This window comes from Urocitellus parryii, chromosome 4 (assembly GCF_045843805.1).
Source record: "Urocitellus parryii isolate mUroPar1 chromosome 4, mUroPar1.hap1, whole genome shotgun sequence".
Lineage (NCBI taxonomy): Eukaryota > Metazoa > Chordata > Mammalia > Rodentia > Sciuridae > Urocitellus > Urocitellus parryii.
Genome location: NC_135534.1, coordinates 13591790 through 13614463, shown reverse-complemented (window position 1 = coordinate 13614463; position 22674 = coordinate 13591790). Strand labels below are relative to the sequence as shown.

General features: G+C 41.2%; 3 protein-coding genes across 3 annotated transcripts; all 3 read left to right on the top strand.

Annotated features, from left to right (window-relative positions):
- The first annotated feature begins 1090 nt into the window (after positions 1-1090).
- On the top strand, positions 1091-2026 carry LOC144254428 (olfactory receptor 4D10-like). The gene has a single exon (XM_077797586.1). The coding sequence runs from the start codon at positions 1091-1093 to the stop codon at positions 2024-2026; it is 936 nt and encodes a 311-aa protein (XP_077653712.1).
- A 7269-nt stretch (positions 2027-9295) lies between these two features.
- LOC113198779 (olfactory receptor 4D11) lies at positions 9296-10231 on the top strand. Its single transcript, XM_026411627.2, has one exon. It carries the CDS (start codon positions 9296-9298, stop codon positions 10229-10231), a length of 936 nt encoding a protein of 311 aa, XP_026267412.2.
- Positions 10232-18420: 8189 nt separating this feature from the next.
- On the top strand, positions 18421-19356 carry LOC144254178 (olfactory receptor 4D9). The gene has a single exon (XM_077797202.1). It carries the CDS (start codon positions 18421-18423, stop codon positions 19354-19356), a length of 936 nt encoding a protein of 311 aa, XP_077653328.1.
- The last annotated feature ends 3318 nt before the right edge of the window (positions 19357-22674 follow it).

Below are 22674 nucleotides of genomic sequence, written 5' to 3'. Positions count from 1 at the left end.
TGGGGAAATGAGTTCACCTTTTTTGAACATTGTGTCTTTGTCTGTAGGAATGAAATAAAAACCACTTCTTCATAAGAGAGAACTATTCACAAGACACTTTATGTCTTGAGATGGGAAGCTTGCAGAGGGCATCCTGACTGACTCCCCAGATGGTTTTTCTCAACCCCTTAGAGATGGATCTACTGACATCTACAAGACAGGGGAAGGAGGAGCAGAGCAGGGAGAGAAGTAGCTTCCCAATTTGCTTCCGCCTTTTGGCAGAGCCTAAAACTGAGCTCCTGCATCAGAACTTTCTTCAATTTTGTAGCCTGTCAAGTGAATCTCCCCCTCAGTTCAGATTCCTCTTGCTCTCTGTGGGCTCCAACTGAGAGTGTCCACGCAGTTCAGAATTGAGGGTCACGGCCCCCATCATTCAATGGTCAGATCCAGAGTGTGGACAAGATGCAACCCGGGCTGCAGTCTCCCAGTCCAGAGCTCTCTGCACAATGTCCCAAGCCTTCACTCAGTCTTAATGAATTTACAAAAGCATCTTTCAGATTTCCAAAATATCCACAGGTTCTGGTAATGTGGAGAAATAACAGATAATAATCACAAATTAGGATCGGTTGAAACAAAAATAAGAACGTGCAGGTGGTCCTTTTATATCTTGCCTTTAAGGAAGCCAGAAACTTTCACTACCTCCCTTCAAAGAAGCACAATGGACAAGAGTTGAAACAATTTTATTAAAGCAGAATAAGACTCAGAAACGTTTTTAGGATATTGGAGGTTAATACCAAAGCATCAATTTCAACTTTGGTGGCTTTATCTCCTCAAATGTGCTATGTAGATGTCACTCCTTAATGGACTTTTTTACCCAAAATAGTTCTATAGGAAAAGGAACGAATGGTACTGTGTGTAAAATGTGATTTGATCACAAAACTTGATTGCCACTTTTAAAATGTGGACACCTTAACAAATTGCAAACACTGCAGCCGTGCAGGGAAGCTTGTGGTTGCATACTAGGACCTTGGAAAGACAACAAAATAAATAGCCCTTTCTTCATACGACATACCTTGGAACCAAAGAGCAAAGGGAGGATGACTCCATAGAGATGGAGAACTGCACCAGGGTAAAAGAATTTGTTTTCCTTGGCCTCTCCCAGAATCAAGACGTGAGCTTTGTCTTGTTCCTTTTCCTACTTCTGGTGTACCTGACGACTCTGCTGGGAAACCTTCTCATCATGGTCACTGTGACCTGGGAGTCACGCCTTCACACCCCCATGTATTTTTTGCTCCGTAATTTGTCGATGGCCGACATCTGCTTTTCCTCCATCACAGCTCCCAAGGTGCTGGTGGACCTTCTCTCTGACAAGAAGACCATCTCCTTCAATGGCTGCCTCACTCAGATGTTCTTCTTCCACCTTATTGGGGGGGTGGATGTAATTTCTCTGTCAGTGATGGCTCTAGATCGATATGTGGCCATCTCCAAGCCCTTGCACTATGTGACCATCATGAACAGAAACAGTTGCATAGGGTTAATAGTGGGCTCCTGGCTGGGGGGCTTCGTCCACTCCATTGTGCAGATCGCCCTCTTGCTCCCACTGCCCTTCTGTGGGCCCAATGTCCTTGACACTTTCTACTGTGACGTCCCCCAGGTCCTCAAACTCGCCTGTACTGACATTTTTGTACTTGAACTGCTCATGATTTCCAACAATGGGATGCTCACCACACTGTGGTTTCTCTTGCTCCTGGTGTCCTATTTGGTCATATTATTATTAATAAGGTCCCAGGCAGGAGAGGGCAGGAGGAAAGCCATCTCCACCTGCACCTCCCACATCACCGTGGTGACCCTGCACTTTGTGCCCTGCATCTATGTCTATGCCCGGCCCTTCGCTGCCCTCCCAACAGATAAGGCCATCTCTGTCACCTACACTGTCATCTCCCCTCTGCTGAACCCCTTGATCTACACTCTGAGGAACCATGAGATGAAGTCAGCCATGGGGAGACTCAGGAAAAGACTTGGACCTTCTGACAGAATGGACCAGTAGTTCCCTCCTGTCCCCACCTTTGAGAATGTTGAACATCAGGTAGACTCTCTTTGCTACCTGATTTCTAACTGATTTTTCTCTTTCTACTAAGATAAGCATGACTTTCAAAGATTCTGATCAGCATGCCCCCAAAGTAAACAGATGTGCTTTGTGTCTCAGAAAAGAAAAATAAAATTTTTAGCAGAGAGATGTATGTTGCTTTTGCTACACAGCCTCAGGAGAAATAAAGGAATCAGAATTAAAATCACTCAAGTCTTCCCACCAGATCTCTGCACCGTCAGCCGGAAGGGAGCTCAGGCCTTGGGGTTCTGCAAGGTGGGAATCACGTCCTAATGGGGTCATCACATCCAAGTTAAGTTCCTCTGCTACTTCTGTAATATGAATAAGCTAATGATGCCCACCTAAAAAGACTTTTTAATCTCAAGTCCACACTCCACTGGTTGAGAGCAGGTGCCTTGGAGTTGGCACTGCCTGAGTTACAACAGGCCCTACCAGCACTTGTCAGAAGTACTGGAGCTCCCAGGGGCCAGAGGTGAAATAACCCATGCTTCAACGTACAAGACGTAGCGTTGGATTATTAACCAAAGCATAAAATAAATACCCATGAGTTCATGCTGATGTAAATAAATGACTGAATAAATAAATCAGTGGAGGGGCTGAAGTTGTAGCTCAGTGGTGAGCACTTGCCTTACATGAGTGAGGCACTGGGTTCGTTCCTCAGCACCACATTAAAAATAAATAAATAAATAAAATAAAGATATTGTGTCCATCTACAACTAAAAAAATATTTTTAAAAAAATCGATGGAGGGTAATGAACAAGTATCACACGGTGTAGAATTCCAAATAACTTATGTGGATTCTCCACTCTCAAAGAGATCCCTGGAATACTTGGAGAATTGTTCTGCCTGGCTTAGAGGTCAGCAGGTCTGGATGTATTTCCATATCCATGCCTGAGGACCCACTTGTATTTTTCAGTTGGGGCTCAGGAATTCTTGCTCCCATGGAATGGAGACTGCCCAGTTTTGGTTCTTTAGTGAAGGTGATTTGGGGAACCTTTTAAATAAGACTTCTGAGGGATGGGGTTGTGGCTCAGGGGTAGAGCGCTTACCTAGCATGTGTGAGGCACCGGGTTTGATCCTTAGCACCACATAAAAATAAATAAATACAATAAAGTCATGTGTCCATCTACAACTAAAGAAAAATATAAATAATAAAAAATAAAACTTCTGAAGGCAAAAAAAAAAAAGAGGTGTAGCCTAACCCCCAACTCCTTGCATGGGAGTCCTGAATGCTGGTGTCCTCCCAAAGAGCACAATATGGAAGCAGAACAAAAAATCTGGAGAAACCTGAAAAATATTACTTTGTCCAGGTATTCAACACTAACAGCATTGGTGACAAGTCATTTTAACAGCATGTGCCCTTTGCCATGCTGGAATGAAGGGGCACTTTAGCTCTGTACCTTTTCTCCCAAAAACCTATGACCTCTGTCTAACCAAGGGAAAATCACTAGACCAAGCAAAATCGAGGGACCTTCTCTAAAATACATAACTCCTTAATACTGTCAAGGCCATCAAAAACAAGGAAAATCTGAGAAATTTTTCATATAGAGGAGCTTAAGGAGACAGGGCAAAGAAATGCAATGTGTTATCCTAGATGGGATCCTTTAACAAAAAAAAATAGGATATTAAGTTCAAGAGTAAGGAAATCTAAATAAAACATAGACTTTATCTAGTAATAATGTATCAACATGTGGTTTTTTAGTTGTGGCAAAATTACTGTAATACTGTTCACAGGGTAACAGTGTGTCAGGTATATGGAAACTTAATAATAATATTCTTGCAGTTTTGCTGTAAATCTGTCCTGAAGTTAAAATTTTACTTTGTTAAATGTACCTAGCCACCTGGCATGGCGGCACATGCCTGTAATCCTAGCAGCTTGGGAGGCTGAGGCAGGAAGATCATGAGTTCAAAGCCAGACTCGCAAAAGCGAGGCACTAAGAAACTCAGTGAGACCCTGCCTCTAAATGAGTATTTAAAAGTGGGGGCTAGGGATGTGGCTCTGTGGTTGAGTGTCCCTGGGCTCAATCCCTGGTATTAAAAAAGAAATACCTAGCACATAAGAAAACTTAATAAATACTTCTCTTATTTTTCTATAAAGATGATGCTCAAAAGGAAAGTACCGGGAACTAAATTAGAACAAATTATATTCCATGCTTTTATAATTATGTCAAAATAAATTTTATTATCATGTATAACTAAAAATAACCAATTAAAAATTTAAAAAATGATTTTCCAAAACATTTTTTCCTCAATTCAAAATGTTTTTCTTCCCCTAAAGCCTTTGGGAATGAGAAGAGGGAGGTGGTGGAGACTGTCGGTTAATACTACGAAGTAATATCCTGCCAAAGTGCCATTTGGGGAAACTGAGAAATTTCTGCTTCCTGCACTTTGTTATTAACTTATTCAGGCTGGATGCAGGGTTTGTCATTTTGAAGGGACACCTTGACTGAATCATGCAGATGTAAAGTAAATCCCTGCAAATTGCAACTGGGGAGGTCTTGAATCCAAAGAGTAACTCAGAATTAGCAGTGTAAGCATTCTGTTTGTTGATCTTCACTGGGAAAGAGCTGGATATACTAAACTTAATTCTGTTGCAACTAGAGAGAAGGAGTTGGGTTTGGACTTTAGGTGACATTCGGGAGACTTCTGCCCGTAGAATCCCTTCTGCCTGGAGGCTGCCTAGGGCCAAAGGAGGAAGAAGCCAGCAGGCTGCCCTTTGCTTCAAAAGCATTCCAGATAGGCAGAGGGAGCAACTCTTGAAAATATTCAGTTTTGAAGGCCTTAGAATTGTGGAGAGTAGATATGATCAAACAACATAGCTAGTTTATCAATTTTCTCTATTTCGACATTTCTCACCATGTGGACATCTTGGTGTCTTATTTCATTTTGCTCAGTTTTTCTTAATGTAAACAGCTAGCAATAGTGCTCTTTCCTGGGCCTGCTTCATCCTCTTCCCCAGAGAGGGGAATCCTTGTAAGCCAAGTGCTGGGATATGGGGTGAAATGGGACTTCCCCCAATCTTCCTGCCCCTGAAAATCCAGTATTCTTTGTATGAATTTTCAGATCCCGAAATAGAACACGAACCAATGCCCTCCCAGTTATAAGTCTATGTCAATCTCATGGATTCAAGGGCAAGGAGTCTCTCAGATGATCAAGAACAGTGCAATTTGGGTTTTGTAAGAAATACACGTTGACACATTTTAAGGTGACCTCTCCCCCTGTTGAAGCCAGAGCCTGAGGGGATTCTCTCTTTAGGCTGCCTCTACAAAAGTGTAGAGTCTAGACAGAATGCGTGTCCCTAAGCGAATGTGCCTAAGTAACTTCTTAATTACTCCCACTGAAACAACCTCGCCATCACCAGAATTCTTGCACACTATATCCACCGAAATCCCTCTGACAATTCTCACATTTGTTCTGGGATTAAGAAATTGGTAAATATGACAGCGCACTGGGTACCAGTGTTGAAGAACCCATACTCTTCCCTGAGCCTGCCCTTTGTCACATTGATGCAAAAAAGAAGCCACTGAAATCAATGGCTTCCGGAAGAGTGTTGAACAGAACGTTCTGAAACCAAATGCTTCCCAAGTTTCATGTGAACTTTAGTTAAGATGTCGGAGCTCTTGAAAGAAGGCTGGAGATCATAGGTAAGAGACAGTGCCACAAGATTGTGTGTGCCTGTGGTGCCTGGTCACCCGATGAGCAAACAATAGTAAGAACTATTAAAATCCAGGGCTAGGGGCTGGGGTTGTAGCTCAGTTGGTGGAGTGGTTCGCCTAGCACGTGTGAGGCACTGGATTCGATCCTCAGCACCACATAAATACAAATAAATAAAATAAAGGTATTGGGTCTATCTACAACTGAAAACACATTTTTTAAAAAAAAGAAATCCAGGTGTAATCGTTAAGATTAATAAAGGTTAAGAATATTAAGAATGATAATCATTGTGAAATGAGATCAGAATGGAATTGGGGGAAAAGCAGCTTTTGTTCTCTGGGGTTTCTTGAATTGTACAGAAAAGAGATTGTTGTCATGCATTTCTTCCCTCTATCCGGATGAATCTCCTCAGACTAGGAAATCTACAGAGATAATTCTTATCCCAAATTTAACCTAGAGAGAAAAATGAAGTATTTCAAATTCTCAGGAAAGTAGAAAGACATACAATTAACACCTACATGCATGAAGTTCACATGAAACTCAAGAAATTAGCTTTCTCACCGAGCATCCTGTTCATGAGCAACTTCCAGTGGTCCCCCAAGTCCATCACTTTCTTTCCATCCCCAAATGCCCAAAATGTAAGTGTCACCTCCTCTGTGCAATTTTCTGAGCCTCGTGGTGAGAAATCCTTTTCTCACACTCAGCTTTTCAACTGTCCTGAGACAGCCCCTGTCACTCCCCTATAACTCTAGATGTTGATGATTTTCCCACTGTTTGGATTGTATTCCTTTCTCTCAAGTAACCTGGAACTCGACCATGCTCTATCAGCATTTGCTAGATAGTTAGATGGATTTTAAAAAGCAGAAGGATGGAGAAGCTGAAGGAGCTTGTCTTTGAATTACCAAAGGTAGTTTTTAAACGTAGAATCTATTCCTTGATTTTCTACCCTTCTGTGTAGACCACGTTTGCTGTACAACTGGAGTCTCAGTGGAAGACTGTTATAACCAAGGTGGTTCCCCTGAGCATCTCCAACAACTAGACTGAGTTGGTGCTTTCTGGTGACCATTTGCTCTCTTTAAGCTACTCTGGATTGATTTTTTTAGGGTGGTATGACTAAAACACTTTGTGTTTCAAAGGAATTTTCCCCCCAGACTGGATAACCCATTTAAGTAGTTCTAAGGACCCTTCTCTTCCAAAGGATGCTCTTTGGATTAAATTCTGCAGAAGCATTCAGATACCATTTGGCTCAATATGCCCCATCTACCCATGAGCCTCCACCATTAAAGTTACCCAGCACAGTTGTAGACATAAGGAATATCCAGCCTGCACATGGAAACCTTTACATACACAATTCACCAACTCCTCACAACCTCTCCGTGGAGTGGGTGCTATTATTATCTCCATTCCACAGAGGAAGCACAGATTCAGTGAGGGCACACACTTGCCCAGATCCCACATATGCAAAGCCGGGACTTGAACCCAGATGGCTCTTGCTACCCAGCCCTTGCACTGCACCACTTCATGATGCCAGATGGAAGCCACACCAGGCAAGTGGTCTTCTCACCTCATACATGGTCACCAACTTCTGCCCTGCTTTTATTGCCACTGAAAGAAAAAAACCTCCTACTTTCTGTAAAACAGTATAATCTGATGATGTTTGAGTCTCTGAGGAAGCAATGTGTGTATGTGAGTTGTTAACCCAGAGTTTTTTTTCATCCTTACACACATATAATCACGCTTATGAATTAGGCAGTATTCTAAGTACTAATGCTTTATGTAGATTAATTCGTTTAGTTTCCACAAAAATCATATGAAGAAGCTGCTGCTGCCTCCAAATGACCTGTGCATAGCAAGTGCCCAGATGGACTTTGGACAGACAGGCATGTGGTGCCAGAGTTCACCAAGCAGCCACCTCTAAACCACCTCTCGGCAGCTGGTTTTAAGTCTTCGTAATTAAATAGATCTTGGACAAAGTTGCATATTGAGGAAAGACATTTTGAATGGAAAGTAAACTGTGTCAAAAGAAATGTCTTCATTTGGACTAACAAAGACATATAAAAAATGGGAAGAAAGTGACTTTCACTCTTTTTGTTTGTTTCTGATTACGGGATGAAAAGGGAGATAAACTGGGAAGAAATTAAGAAATTAAGGACCATTTCAAGGGTTTATGAAAAAATGAGAAAAGAACCCCAAAGTAACACAATTCTATGGTAAGTACATGTTTAACATATTAAGAAACCACCAGACTGTTTTTAAAGGAGGTTTTACCATTTTACATCCTCACCAGTATTCTAGTTTCTCTAAAGTTGTAACTTTACCCACTCTGGATAGATCCATTTTAATATTAGTCGCTCTAATAGGTGAATACCATTTTCAATTTACAATGTGGTTTTAATTTATACTTCCCCAGTAATAAACCATGTTGAATATCTTTTAATGTACTAATTTTCTATGACTGTACCTTCTTGTTGAAGTATCTGTTCAAACCATTTAACCTTTTTAAAAATTGTACTTGCTCCCTGGCCCAATGCTGGGGATGGAACTCAGGGCCTCACACATGCTAGGCAAGCTCTCTACCACTGAGCCACTTCCCCAGCCTAATGCTTACTTCCTTATTAATGAATGTTAAAATCTACAGCTATTCCACCCATAGTTATTTGCCCAAGAAAAATGGAGCCATATGTCCACACAACAACCTATAATAAATGTTCATTTTTTTCCCTTTCTTAACCATAATGATAGTGCCGTAGCTATTAACCTAGGTCATTCTTTATCAAAGCATACACTTCAAATATGTGCAGTCTATTGTAAGTCAATGGTCGCTCAATAAAAGAATGAATCTTTAAGAAATTTGAACAATGAAAAGAAAGGAAGTTTCGATTAAAACTTTCATTTCAGTAGCTGAAGATTTTTCACTTTGCAGGAGTGTTGGTATTCAAAGGAAAGGTAGAACCAATGAGTCCCCCTTAAGGAAAATTGAGTAATAGAAGAAATTTTTATGTTTTTTAAAACTTTCTAATTTTTCATGGAATGAAACTTGCAATTAAAAGGGAGGAAATGCTTCTGCAGAATTTAATCCAAAGATCATTATTTTGCAGATAGGGGTTCTTAGAACTACTTAAATGGGTTATCCAGTCTGGTTGGGGGGGGGGCGGAATTCCTGTGAAACCCAAAGTGTTTTAATTATACCACATTAAAAAATTAATAATAACTCCACTTTCTAATTCCCATGCCACAAATAGTCCATTTATCAATATCTAGCATCCACCTTTGATTATCTTGGCTACTTAGAACTTATATACTTAGAACATGATCTCTTAAACATTTCCTACAATAAATGCCATTTACAGGAGAAAAAGTAATCAAATTCATGCTTGTGTAATAAGATGTCATGTCATTTGGAAACACCAGCAAATACCCTAAGACAGCAATTCATGCGGCAACAATAATTCCTGACCCTATAAACCTGCATTTAGACTAAGGGAGAATAAACACCTTCTGAAATAACACACTCAATTTTTTCCAAGATGTACAAAGAAGAGGAAACACAATTCAATGGAGTTAGGAAATGACACCACAATAAAAGAATTTATATTTCTGGGACTTACTCAGTCCCAAGACCTGAGTGTGGTCTTATTTATCATTCTGTGTTTTGTGTACCTGACGACTCTGCTGGGAAACCTCCTAATCCTGGTCACTGTGACCTGTGAGTCCCGCCTTCACACCCCCATGTACTTGCTGCTCCGCAACCTAGCCATCCTTGACATCTGCTTCTCCTCCATCACGGCTCCTAAGGTCTTGGTGGACCTTCTGTCAGAGAAGAAGACCATTTCCTACGTAGGCTGCATGACACAGATGTTCTTCTTCCACCTCCTGGGTGGGGCAGACATTTTCTCCCTCTCTGTCATGGCTTTTGACCGCTACATGGCCATCTCCAAGCCCCTGCACTACGTGACCATCATGAGTCGGGGGAGATGCACCGCCCTCATCGTGGCTTCCTGGGTGGGGGGCTTCATCCACTCCATCGTGCAGATCTCCCTCTTGCTCCCGCTGCCCTTCTGTGGACCCAGTGTTCTTGACACCTTCTACTGTGACGTCCCCCAGGTCCTGAAACTCGCCTGCACCAACACATTCACTCTAGAGCTCCTGATGATTTCCAACAATGGCCTGGTCACTACCCTGTGGTTTCTCTTCCTGCTTGTGTCCTACACAGTCATCCTGATGATGCTGAGGTCCCAGGCAGGGGAGGGCAGTAGGAAAGCCATCTCCACCTGCACCTCCCACATCACCGTGGTGACCCTGCACTTTGTGCCCTGCATCTATGTCTATGCCCGGCCCTTCGCTGCCCTCCCCACAGATAAGGCCATCTCTGTCATCTTCACTGTCATCTCCCCTCTGCTGAACCCCTTGATCTACACTCTGAGGAACAAAGAAATGAAGTCAGCCATGAGGAGACTGAAGAGAAGACTCCTGCCTTCTGAAAGGGAGTAGAAAAAGAATCCCCACGCTTTATCACCAAGGAGTCCTTTCCTGTGTTTCCCATGGATTTGTGTACCCAAACGCATGCCAACTAACCAACTGCCATCCTAGGTCGCCATTTATAGGTAACAACTTAAACTTCTGTTTCACATGAAGTAATTACCGTGATAGGATTGAGCTGATGTCTATATTTCCAATCAAAATCAAAGTAAAAATATGCCAATCAAAAGGACTGCATGATCTAGTTCAACTCCTTTTTCAGAAGATAAAGTAATAAAATCCCAGAAAGAAAAGGTGATTTGTTCAAGATTTTCAATCAAATTATTCTAGAAATTCAACAATTCACACTTGCCACCTCATTAGCTACTGCCCTGTTCTTTCATACCACACGAATGTCATTTCTTACACTATTGGATCTGTCTGTACTAAGCTGTAACCATGTTCTAGCAGGACTTTTGATCAGCACCTCATATGTGGGTGTGGATGGCCTATCACAGATTGAGAAATTGTCCTCTGCTGAGTTAAACTCCTCAGAACATAATGGTTGCCTTCCTAGATCTCCATCAAGAATGAAGCAGCTGGGGCTGGAGATGTGGCTCAAGCGGTAGCGTGCTCGCCTGGCATGCGTGCGGCCTGGGTTCTATCCTCAGCACCACATACCAACAAAGATGTTGTGTCCGCCTAGAACTAAAAAATAAATATTAAAATTCTCTCTCTCTCTCTCTCTCTCTCTCTCTCTCTCTCTCTCTCTCTTAAAAAAAAGAATGAAGTAGCTTGGGAAGATTTATCACAATGGCATAAAGAGATTTGTCTCAACACAGAAGAGATGTGTCAGATGCACATTCTTGTGATGAGATTCAACAAAGGCAGAAACCCCAAAGGTCCCACCCATGATGCAGTCCATCTCTTCTAACCAAGGACTGATTTGCAGCCTTATTAGGGTCCATCTCAGTTCAGCTTCACCATTCATATTTCCTCCCACTGGAGAAAAAGTAGAAATGTTAAAGAAGATAATACTCTGACCAGTCTATTTTTCAAACTGTTGGTATCTGAAAAATGTCCCTTTTTAGGCTAGTGTTATTTGCTACTGAAAGTGGCAAAGCCTGGCATCTGAAAGCTCCACCTTCAGACCTGGATGCAAATCTCTGTCTGCCTCCCATCAGCTGTGTGATCTTGAGCAAATAAAATATCCATCTCATGGAGTGGTTAAGTTAAAATGACGTAGTGTGTATAAAACATGAGCTATCTGGAAGATAGTAAAGGCTAAGTGAAAGGCAAATGTCACTGTTAATATCACACTACTGCTTTGCCTAACAAGGTTTCTGTCCCCTCTTGTCCTGTTAATCTTCTCCTGTCTGGCCCGAACTCATCACTTTTTAAAAAGTGGGGGAGTAGAAAACACAGGCATGTGCAATGAATTCAAAACGTCTATCATCTTAAAATTTCTTGCTTCCTGGGCTGGGGTTGTGGCTCAGTGGTAGAGCGCTTGCCTAGCGTGTGTGAGGCACTAGGTTCAATCCTCACACCACATAAAAATAAATAAATAAATAAAATACAGTTATTGTGTCTATCTAAAACTAAAAACATTTTTTTAAAAAATTCTTGTTTCCTCGCATTAAAGCATGACAATAAGTTTCCTTGTTATTTTATTAAGGCTCAGAGCCACCCTGAAGCTGACACAAGCTGAGAGATACAGCACAGGACAGTTTCAGATGAAAAGGAAACAATGGATCAAATATAAATCCAGAAGACTGGACCAGTAGGATGGACAAAAGTTAGCAAATCACAGCATGTGGAGGGCAACTTCATTTGTGTCCCTTGTTGGCCCTGGCCCCAGAAGCATTCACGATGCCTCCAAACAACCATCTCAAATATTTGCCACTTCCTGTCCCCTGATCCACTCTAATTTTTACCATATCAACTTACCTCCCCACACATAGAAAGTCTAAGAACAATTCACACTTGCCACCTCATTAGCTACTGCCCTGACCCCAGGAGCTCTGGTCTCAAGACTCTAGGTTTTTCTTTATGAAACTGCCTGTAAGAAATGCGCACCGAGAATCACTGAATAGCCCATTTCATGCAAATGTGTTCTTTCTTCCAATCTCTTGTGATTCACTCCAATCATGTTTTTGATCTCTATGATAGAATCTGATGACACCAAAGATGTATCAGGTCTGAGTCACTGTATCTCCAAAGTGTAATTCTAAGGGGGACACGTACTGTGGAACCCTTGTTGTGTCATTGTCCCTGATGACCTCCTCAAACCATGTCCAAACACACACATGAAGGGGAAGGCAATTGCATCTGATCACACAAGCATTTTTCTGGATAACATAAAATCACTAGTTGGGCTGCATCTTTCCCCATTTAAATCAGGGGGCTTTTAAATATTTACTTTTTAGTTATAGTTGGACACAATGTCTTTATTTTATTTATTTTATTTTTATGTGGTGCTGAGGATCGAACTCAGGGCCTCACACGTGCTAGGTGAGTACTCTACCGCTGAGCCACAACCCCTGTCCAGGGTTGTTTGTTTCTTTTTTTTTTTAACCAGCTCTATTAAGGTGTAATTGACAAATAAAAATCATATATATTTACAGTGTACAACATGGTGTTTGGATACATGCATGCATAATGAAATGAGGTATGTTTTGGTTATTCTTTAAGCTCTGCTGCTAAGCACCATAGAATACTCAAGTGAATCTATGCTCACATGACTTCTAACAATCCTTTGTACATATATATGTCCCTGAGTCAATTGTTTTAATGATAAATATCTCTGAATACTCATGAAAAAAATAACAAGTTATTTATGAAGTCAGGAACTGATGAATATCAAGAGTTATCACCATGCTCCCTCTCTAGATTGTGAATAAATTGTAGTTACTAGAGATGTAAATGAAAATAATTGCATAAGGGCAGTGTACATGTGGCTTTAAAACGAAACTTAGTCCATCCTCTGAGAGTTGCCCTAACAGTAACCACAGAGCTTTCATTTTTCCACGGCTACCCTTTTATTCAGGTTTTATTTCCCAACTGATTTCAGGCCTTTAAAGTGACTTTGGTAAAGGGGAAGACAGCACGGTCCTCAGTGTCATCTAATACAACACTTTCTTCCTGAGTCAAAGAAGAAATGCACTTTGTGCTTCCTCTAGGGGAAAGGATGTGCCCTGAGTGTGCATGTATTCATGTCCCTCTTGCATGGACGGGAGAGAAGGGACAGAGAGGAGGTGAGTGGGGGGGAGCAGGGGAGGGAGAGGAAGAGAAAGAGAAAGATGAGAGGGACAGAGAGTCCTTGGTGACATTCTAATGGCTCCCCCAGGAACTCCACCATGTTGGCCACTCAGCGTCCACATTCATCCCCAACTGTACTCCCTTTGCTAATTCCTATATCGGGCTGTGGCTAAGGGACTAATACAGTGTCCAAGGCACTGTAAAGCAGAAGAGAAGAGTGAGAACAGTGATTCCCTGAGGTTGCTTTTTCCCATCTGAAGGAAGAAGATAACAAAACCACTGGCCTTGGGGTAGGCTTTACATTAAACCCAGAATTCCCCTGGCACGCACTTCTAAGATGCAGTGCCAGCATTATAAGCCGATCGATTTCCCACTTGGAGATTAAGCCAACAGCTCGTGTTGGTGTGTTTGAAGTTCTGAAACTGAGAAATTATTAGTGTTGATTTTTTTCAGCAATGCTGCGTGTGTAGAATACTCCTGTCAAAACCAAGGCTTTTAAGGAAGCAAAGAAAAGCAGTTGTTTTTCAGTAGTGGGAAGAAGAAAAGTGTAGCTTGCAAAACAGCGAGAAGGTCAGTGGTCTTACTGGGCAGGATATTAAGGTTTAAAGTGTTTTGAGGGTCACTGAGAAAGTGCTCAGCTCTGTCAGGAGGGTGATTCTTTGGTAAAACAGAATTTAGGATGGTGGTTCCTGAGCTCAGTCTATGCAGTATGATCATCTGGGCTCCTTGCCTGGGAAAGGAAGTTTGGGGCTTTGAGAAGATGTTTTAATGACAAGTTTATCTGTGCCTTCACATGCCCACTGAATATGAATAATGATTTTAAAACTTTTAGGGATTTCATCAAGAGTAGGGGACTTTCAAACTTGAAAAATTAAAAGCCACAATTGTCTAGGGGCATGAGGCAGGCTTGCTCTGTGGAATCCTGGGGCCGAGGGGAAACAGTCTTCAGATTCTGTCCAAAATAAGCTTGTTTTCAAAGTATGGTCTCCTATGCAGTGATTTTTAAGAAATTCTCAAGATCTTTATTTTGACCTTGCAAGACACTTAAATTTGTATTTCTTAATCCATTGCCTTGCCCCTCTTTCTATTGTGCTTGTGTTTTAATGCAACATGCATAATCCTATACTTTCAAAGAATCCTCTGCAAAAAGACACCATTCAAAGGAACCCACCAAATCCATTATTTGCATGTGAGGTGATATTACTCAGACCTCATCTCTGTGCCTTTCCTTTGGAATATTATATATTTGCTGCAGGTTATTTATAAAGGTCTCTGCAAACTGCAAAGTTTGATTTTCCAGAGTCTGCTTTTATTCACGCACTTCAGCATATAAAGTCACTCTGACATCCTCTCAGGCTAAGTCACTGTCAGCCATTCCTCTCACACACCACCTGCCACCTTCTAACACCACCATCTTACACAAAATATTACTTTAATTTGATTTGCAAAGGATTTTCCTGAGCTGCTTTTTTTACAGCATTTTCTGGGAATGGTTGATCACTGGAAAGAAGGATACTTGCAGAAGAATATTAGTCTTTGAAATAAGACAAATATTGGCTTGAAATAAAATTCTGCCAACTGTGAGACCTTGATTAAGTTACTTTTTCTCTTTCTGTGCCTCAGTTCCCTCATCTATAATACCAGGATAATAATATCTATTTCATATAGATATTATAGATTTAGAATGACCCAAAAAAAATGATTCAATGGGCTCGGCACACAAGAATCACTCCATAAGTATTTGCTAAAAGCAAGCAAAAATTTTGCAAAGTTGAATTCCTTTATACTGCCTACAGGTCTATGATGTTTGAAAATTGCATGAACCTTCTAGAACTTAATCTCCAAATGACAGCATTTCTTATTGAGGATAATGGTATATTTTCTTTCTGTAAAAGTTTATAATATAAATATCTACACTTATAACTGCATACAAAAATAATTTTTTTAATTTTTATTTTCTAGCTGTTGGTAGACCTTTATTTTATTTTATTTTATGTAGTGCTGAGCATTGAACCCAGTGCCTCACACATGCTAGGCAAGTATGCTACTGCTGAGCCACAGCCCCCAAAAATAAATTTTTTAAGTCACATTTATAAATAGACGTATGAGTACAAAAACTCTGATTTTCTTTTTATACATGTCTTAGTCCAAGTCCCTGAGCAAAACAGAAAATTATTTCAAGAAAAGAGATGGAATTTTCTCCTTACCCCAAAGTATTGGGAACCACAGGGTCAATAGTAAGATGAACCCCTATAGATGGACCTGGCCTATGTAAGGAAAGACTCACTCACCTGGGGCATGGGTGACTCACCTCCTCCTTAGAAGCACACTGTGTATGAGGAAGGTCTTTTATTATTATGTAGCAGATAAATTATAATACTGAATGTTCAAGAGGACTCTAAGCTATGTCTTGTGAACTCATGAGTTTGGTACAAGCTCATGGAGTAAATTCTCCATGGTCACACCAGATAGGAGGTGGTAGTACCTAAAGGCATAAACGTTCCAAATGACTACATGTATGTGTCCAAAATGCATGTGAGGGCCATGATATTGCTCAGCAGAGTTTCTGGATAACATGGGGTTTACAAATTGCATAGACTCAAATAACAGAACTGTCTTTGTCTATATCACCATCATTTGTACAGCCCCACCTTGTTTTCTGCCAGGTCCACAAGCTGCAACATTCTTACTGTCTTAACTGTAAACTTCTTAAGGAAGGACCTATATTTGAGTCCCCTTTCCTTGAAAAAAAAAAACAGTTCAGTGTCATGGAAATGATGAATAGAGAAAGGGGGGAGAACAAGAGATAATAGGTAAAAGAAGAGCTGGAGAGAGGGAGAAGGCATGCAATACAGGAAGCTCTTGGACTTGCTGCTGTGCCTTCTGAGCAGATTTGAAAACGGAAAGAAAGATTCTAGAGTGAGCTGCTGTCCTTAATGAAAAGAGGTCTGGACACTCCAGATAAACCAAGTTTCCTCTTGGGTGTTTCCTCCACTTCCCAGCTGTGGTAAGTACAGTGTGGGCAATTCTTCCTTTAAAGACCCTGTAAAACTGAAATCTCCTAGGATGGTCATTTAGAACCATCATTCTTGCCACTGTTGTTGTTGACATTGACACTCATGATGGGGAGACTGAGAAAAATCTGAACCAATGCCAATGCAATGAGAAAAGGGGGCTCTGATTTGTGTCAGTGAAAAGGAAGGTGCTGCTTGGGGAAATAGAGTATTTTCAGGACCTTTTTCCACCTTATCAGTGCATGCCTATAATCCTAGCAGAGTGGAGTCAGGAAGATTGCAAGTTCAAAGCTAGCCTCAGCGACTTAGTGAGACCCGGTCTCAAAATAAAATAAAAAGGGCTGTGGATGTGGCTCGTTGGTAAACCACCCTAGATGATTAGAAGAGCAAGGGGGTGTCGCTCAGTGGTAGAACATTTGCTTAGCACATGTGAAGCCCTGGTTTCCATCTCCAATACCACAAAGAAAAAAATAGAGGAGCAAAATGTAAAGGAATAGAGGAATTAAAATCAGAATCATAAAAAGAACTACATGTGGACAGCAGGTCAACTACTGAGGGTTTGGGAGGACCTAAAGGAAGTGAATAGAAAATACAAGAATACAAGGGTGACTGTCAGACTGTAGCTGGTGAAGACTGTAACTGTGTGACTATGAAAACAGCTGTTATGAAATTGGGTGGCCCATTCCATTTTGCTGTACATGAAACTGATTCTTTAGACATGATACTAAAATGTTGTGAAGGAATGACCACATATTTACTACTTGTAACTTCATCCTGAAATATACTGACATACAGAAAAAAATGCCTGTGAGCGTAGAGAACAATGAATTTTTACACAAGCTGAATACACCTTTGGAACAAGCCCCAGAATCTCATCAGCACCACAGAAGCCTCCTCAGGCTCCCTTCAATTCTGCCCATGTGAGCAAAGTGAGAGTGTGTTCCCTCTGGAGTGTGGGTTATCCAGCACAACATGGTGTTTGTGAGACTCACTTATATTCTTACGTATAGCATGAATCACTCTAACTGCTGCATAGTCTGTTGTGACTGTGACACTATTTATATTTTCTACTGTTAGTGGGGTTTTTAGGTCCTTTCCCAGTTTGAGGGAGTTAGGAACAGTGGTACTCTGAAAACTCTAGGATCTGTCTCTTGGTAGACATGTGTACATATTCCTTAGGAGAAGAAATATCCTTAGGAGAGATTCAGAGGCAGAAATAGACCTTTAGGAAATGTGCATCTATATCTAATTACATATACAGTTTTATCAGAAAACACAAGCTGCAAAGTGGTTGTGCCAGTTTGACACACCCACCATCCATGAGCAAGACTTGCAACTGCTCCATCCCTCACCATCCCTTCCGGGTTTTTTCATCTTTCCCAATTTAGCCTTTCTAATGTGTATATAGCACTTGATTCCTGTCATTTTAATTTGCATTTCCATGCTAACAAGAAAAGTGGAATTGGAATTTAGATATCCTGTTTTGCAAAATGTTGATTCCTACCTTTTACTATTTTGGGTTGGGTCATCTGGGGGGTTTTTTGAACTGATTTGCAACTCTTTACATATTCTGAACATGACTGTTTTATTGTTTAATGTAAATGTCTTCTCTTTTTTTCAGGAAACCTTTTAACTGTCTTAATGATGGCTTCTGATCAGAAATTGTTAAAGTGGTCAAATTTATGCTTGCGTTTTATTATTTTAGGTGTCAGATTTTGTAGTAAAATCTTTGGTGACTTCAGTGATAGATCTGTCCGCTTAGAAAACTGAGTCAAAATCCTGGGTAATTGTTCAACAACTAATGACAACATTCTGAATAGTAGGCACAGTGCATAAGTAGAAAAAATATTCCCCCCAAATCTAAAAGATGACACTAGACTTCAGACCATATTTTAATAACTCTACTGTGATTTCTTCCAGAGATGAACTTGAAAAAGTATCTGTGATGCAATGGATTCAGGAAATGACACAAGAGTGAAAGAATTTATCTTTCTGGGAATTACTCAGTCCAGAGAGCTGAGCTGGGTCTTATTCTTCTTCTTGCTCCTGGTGTACATGACCACTCTGATGGGCAATCTCCTCATCATGGTTACAGTCACCTGGGAATCTCATCTTCACACCCCCATGTACTTCCTGCTCCGCAACCTCTCTGTTCTTGACATCTGCTTTTCCTCCATCACAGCTCCTAAGGCTCTGATAGATCTTCTGTCAGAGAGAAAGACCATCTCCTTCAGTGGCTGTATCACCCAGATGTTCTTCTTCCACCTTCTAGGGGGAGCCGATGTGTTCTCCCTCTCTGTCATGGCGTTTGACCGCTACATGGCCATCTCCAAGCCCCTGCACTACATGACCATCATGAGTCGGGGGAGATGCACGGCCCTCATCGTGGCCTCCTGGGTGGGGGGCTTCGTCCACTCCATCGTGCAGATCTCCCTCTTGCTCCCGCTCCCCTTCTGTGGACCCAACGTCCTTAACACTTTCTATTGCGACGTCCCCCAGGTCCTCAAACTCGCCTGTACTGACACCTCCACTCTGGAGCTCCTGATGATTTCTAACAATGGATTAGTCAGCTGGCTCGTATTCTTCTTTCTTCTCATATCTTACACGGTCATCCTGATGATGCTCAGGTCTCATGTTGGAGAGGGCAGGAGGAAAGCCATCTCCACCTGCACCTCCCACATCACCGTGGTGACCCTGCACTTTGTGCCCTGCGTCTATGTCTATGCCCGGCCCTTCACCGCCCTCCCCACAGACACGGCCATCTCTGTCACCTTCACTGTCATCTCCCCTCTGCTCAATCCTGTGATCTACACTCTAAGGAACCAGGAGATGAAGTCAGCCATGAGGAGACTAAAGAAACAACTAAGGCCTTCAGATAGGACTTAAGTCCAATGGGGATGAATGAGAGAGGAGCAAATGTAAAGACAGACATTAAATTTCACCTCCTCAGAAGGGAAGAAATCACTATCATGCCAAAAATCAAAGGACCAATTCTATTATTCATGCAAAAAAAAAAAGAAAGAATATAAGTGTCTTCTTTGTTGGTTGAACTTTGCTATATCAATTTTATTTCCATCTCTCAAAAACGTTCTAAACAATTTTCCATTGCTAGACATACTGCCCCGAGCATTAAAATCTAATAAATACATACATTTGTGTTCGGTGGGATCCATCTGCAGACCCCAAATCACTGTGCACAGCATGGATCCACTCCTGCTGGTTCCCCACACCCTCTATACTTTCTGCAATGATTCCCTTTTTCTATCTCCCTATAGATTTTAGCTCAAGCAAGATCTCTAAGAGTGAGCAGATTTTTAAGTGGCCAAAGACCTACACAATCAGAGTGTGTGTTCCCAAGGGTAGGACCCCCAGTAATGGTGGCAACCCAGCAAAAGTTGCCCGCGCTGCTCTTCATAGAGACACATGCAAAACAACTACATCAGACACAGTGAAGGAAGGCTGGTGAATTCAGGAGAGCACCATCAGATTCACTTCTCTTTCAACATAAAATCAGATAATTATTTACATTCATCTATAGTTTTCTTCAGGTAGAAGCATTTTTCTTAGAGAACCATTAAAATAATATTAAACTGATTCTAGCTTAATTTTATATATATATAGTGATTAATATGAGTTTAATATGCATATGTATATGATTTCAAATTTCCACAGTATTTTTTGTAAGCAAATAAATTGATCTTTGTATGCAAACTGGCTGGGTTTATGGGTGGTCCTACCATTCTAAACTTCTGAAGAATTTGGAGATTCAAGTTGCTTCAGCTCAGATTCTTTAGCATGGTCAGCAGCCCAGTAACCATATTTAAGCATCCATGATATTACAGTCACAAAACACTACCCTGGAGGGATCTACCGAGTATCATTGTTGTCACTGCATTACTTATCTTTCAAGTCTGAAAGAAAATGCTGTCAACACAGCTTCTATCCAGTAAAATAGACTATTATCTCAGTACTGGATTAATAATCTATTGCTGCATAGTGTATTACCCCCAAACTAAGTGGTTTTTTAAAATGCACATTTTTCAAAGTTTCTGTCCATCATGCATGGCTTAGCTGGGTTGTCTACTTCAGGATCTCTCACAAGACTGTCATTCAGGTGTCAGCTGAAAGTTGCAACCTTATCTTAAGCTTGGAAAAATTCTTTTCCCTATTCATGCATGTGATTATTGGCCATGTGATGACATAAGCTTTTGGACTGAGGATTTTGGTTCCTTAATGGCTGTTGGCTGGAGACCAACAGTGTCTTGCCATGTGAGTCTCTCCAGCATGGCTGCTTACTTCACCAGAGCAGGCAAGCAAGAGGAAAAAGAGAAAGTGTCAGCAAGGTCAAAGTCACAACCATCACTGTTGCTGTATTCTGTTCACTAGACATGATTCCCTAGGTCCAACGCACACACAAGGGGAGGGAATTGCACAGGGGTGTGAACACGGGGCAAGGACTGAAAAGTTCTAGAAGGAAAAGACGAAAAGATCATTCCAAAAATAATCATTGCAAATGTGAACGAAGTTTAAAAGTAATTTATTCAGGAAGAGCTACAGAAAACCAAAAAAAAAAAAATTAGGGGAGGGGGAAGAGGCATGTTAGTCAATTCAGAGACATTGAGTCTTGACAAGAATAATAGTGGCAGCTACAGAAAAGCTGTGTTTGGTGCTTGGTAATAATGACCAGGGGACTCTCCATAGATCTATGGTGAGAGATGAGGTTTCAAAAATGACATTGACAGTGAGCTGAGTCTTAGAGATTTTTGAGAGGCAAAAATGAACTTCTTCACTCCTAGGATCTGTGGAAACATAGGGTCTGGAATGGTAGTGCTCAATAAATACTTCATGACTAAATATTTGTTGGACTGAACGAAGCCAATACGTTCTCATTTTTTGTCTGCACGTTTCTCCTCTGCATGTGAGAAATGTGGTGGAAAGCAGAGAGAAAATGTGTTTCCCAGTCTTTATGATGCTTCTGATTATGTACTTTAATAGGTCAACAAGCAAACCATTTTCCTAGGGAAAAAACTGAGTAGGGAGTTCTATTCATTTTCCCTGAGCTCCTGCAGCTTAAAGAGACAGACTTGTCTGTCCCCTATGAGCCCAGCAAGCAAAGATAATCTGGGCTCTAATCACAGGATCTATAAGGATCTATCTCCTCCCTTCAAAGTATATTTTGCACACATCTTCCAGGGCACGTTTGACTTCTTAATAATTCCCAGCAGAGCTTCATCCCAATAGGAAACTCTGGCCATGAAACTTCATCAAACGCATCCAAAAATATTCCCCTTGGTGATTCTTCTATTGGGTATGAGACTGAGGGAGGGACTGGTACTCGTGGCCAGGGGCACTGAGGGGCAGTGTTTTAGAACCATGCAAAGATGATTCTTGGAGCCTGCAGGAGAGAAGATACTGAACCATCCAAGCCTCAGATGCATGTCTGCCTTAAAGGAGAACAGCCCTCCATAAGCATTGGCTCCAAAGGTCAGTTAACACAATCAGATGGCCAACTCTGCTTCTTGGTAGAAATTAGAGTTTGGGGATTTAAACAAGATCTTTATGTTAAGTTAGAGCTTTGGGGAGTGTGTCTGTATATCTGACAGTATGTCTATGCGGGCATGTCCTTGCCTCATCAATTTTGCAATATTATTATAGATTTAGAAATGTTTTGATGTTGATGATGCTCTTGATATGTAGAAGATGATGTCCATTGAAGCTAAAAACTGGAGGAATGCAGAGAATAATCATTTGTTTTTCAACATGAGGAAGGTGTTCTTTCTATGAAGGACACAGAAATGTCTACTTGATTAAAAGAGATGGAGCAGCATGTACTCTCAGAAGAGTGGAGTTGGGAATTTCCCTCAGGCTGGGGACTCTCTGAGGTCAGAAGCCTGCTTCATTGGGGTGGATCTTCTTCCTCCTATTGCTGAGAAGTCCTTGAGATTTTCAGTTTTTTCTCACCAAAACAAAAGGGAAAGAAAACTTACAAATAATACTTCTGTGTTTTATTTTCTTCTGTTCCAAAGAGACACATACACACACAGGAATTCTTTCTTTATAACCTGGGCCAAATAAATTCTCCCAGCTTCAATTGCCTCATCTGTGAAACAAAAGATTTTCCTCACAGCTTTATTGTCAGTATTAAATAAACTATAATAAGTAAAAGACCCAGCAGAGCACTTCAATTCATGTTTGCTGTCCCCC

Bases quoted from the DNA above. Each gene is read 5' to 3' on its own strand.
- LOC144254178 (XM_077797202.1), top strand. From the start codon at position 18,421: ATGGATTCAGGAAATGACACAAGAGTGAAAGAATTTATCTTTCTGGGA.
- LOC113198779 (XM_026411627.2), top strand. From the start codon at position 9,296: ATGGAGTTAGGAAATGACACCACAATAAAAGAATTTATATTTCTGGGA.
- LOC144254428 (XM_077797586.1), top strand. From the start codon at position 1,091: ATGGAGAACTGCACCAGGGTAAAAGAATTTGTTTTCCTTGGCCTCTCC.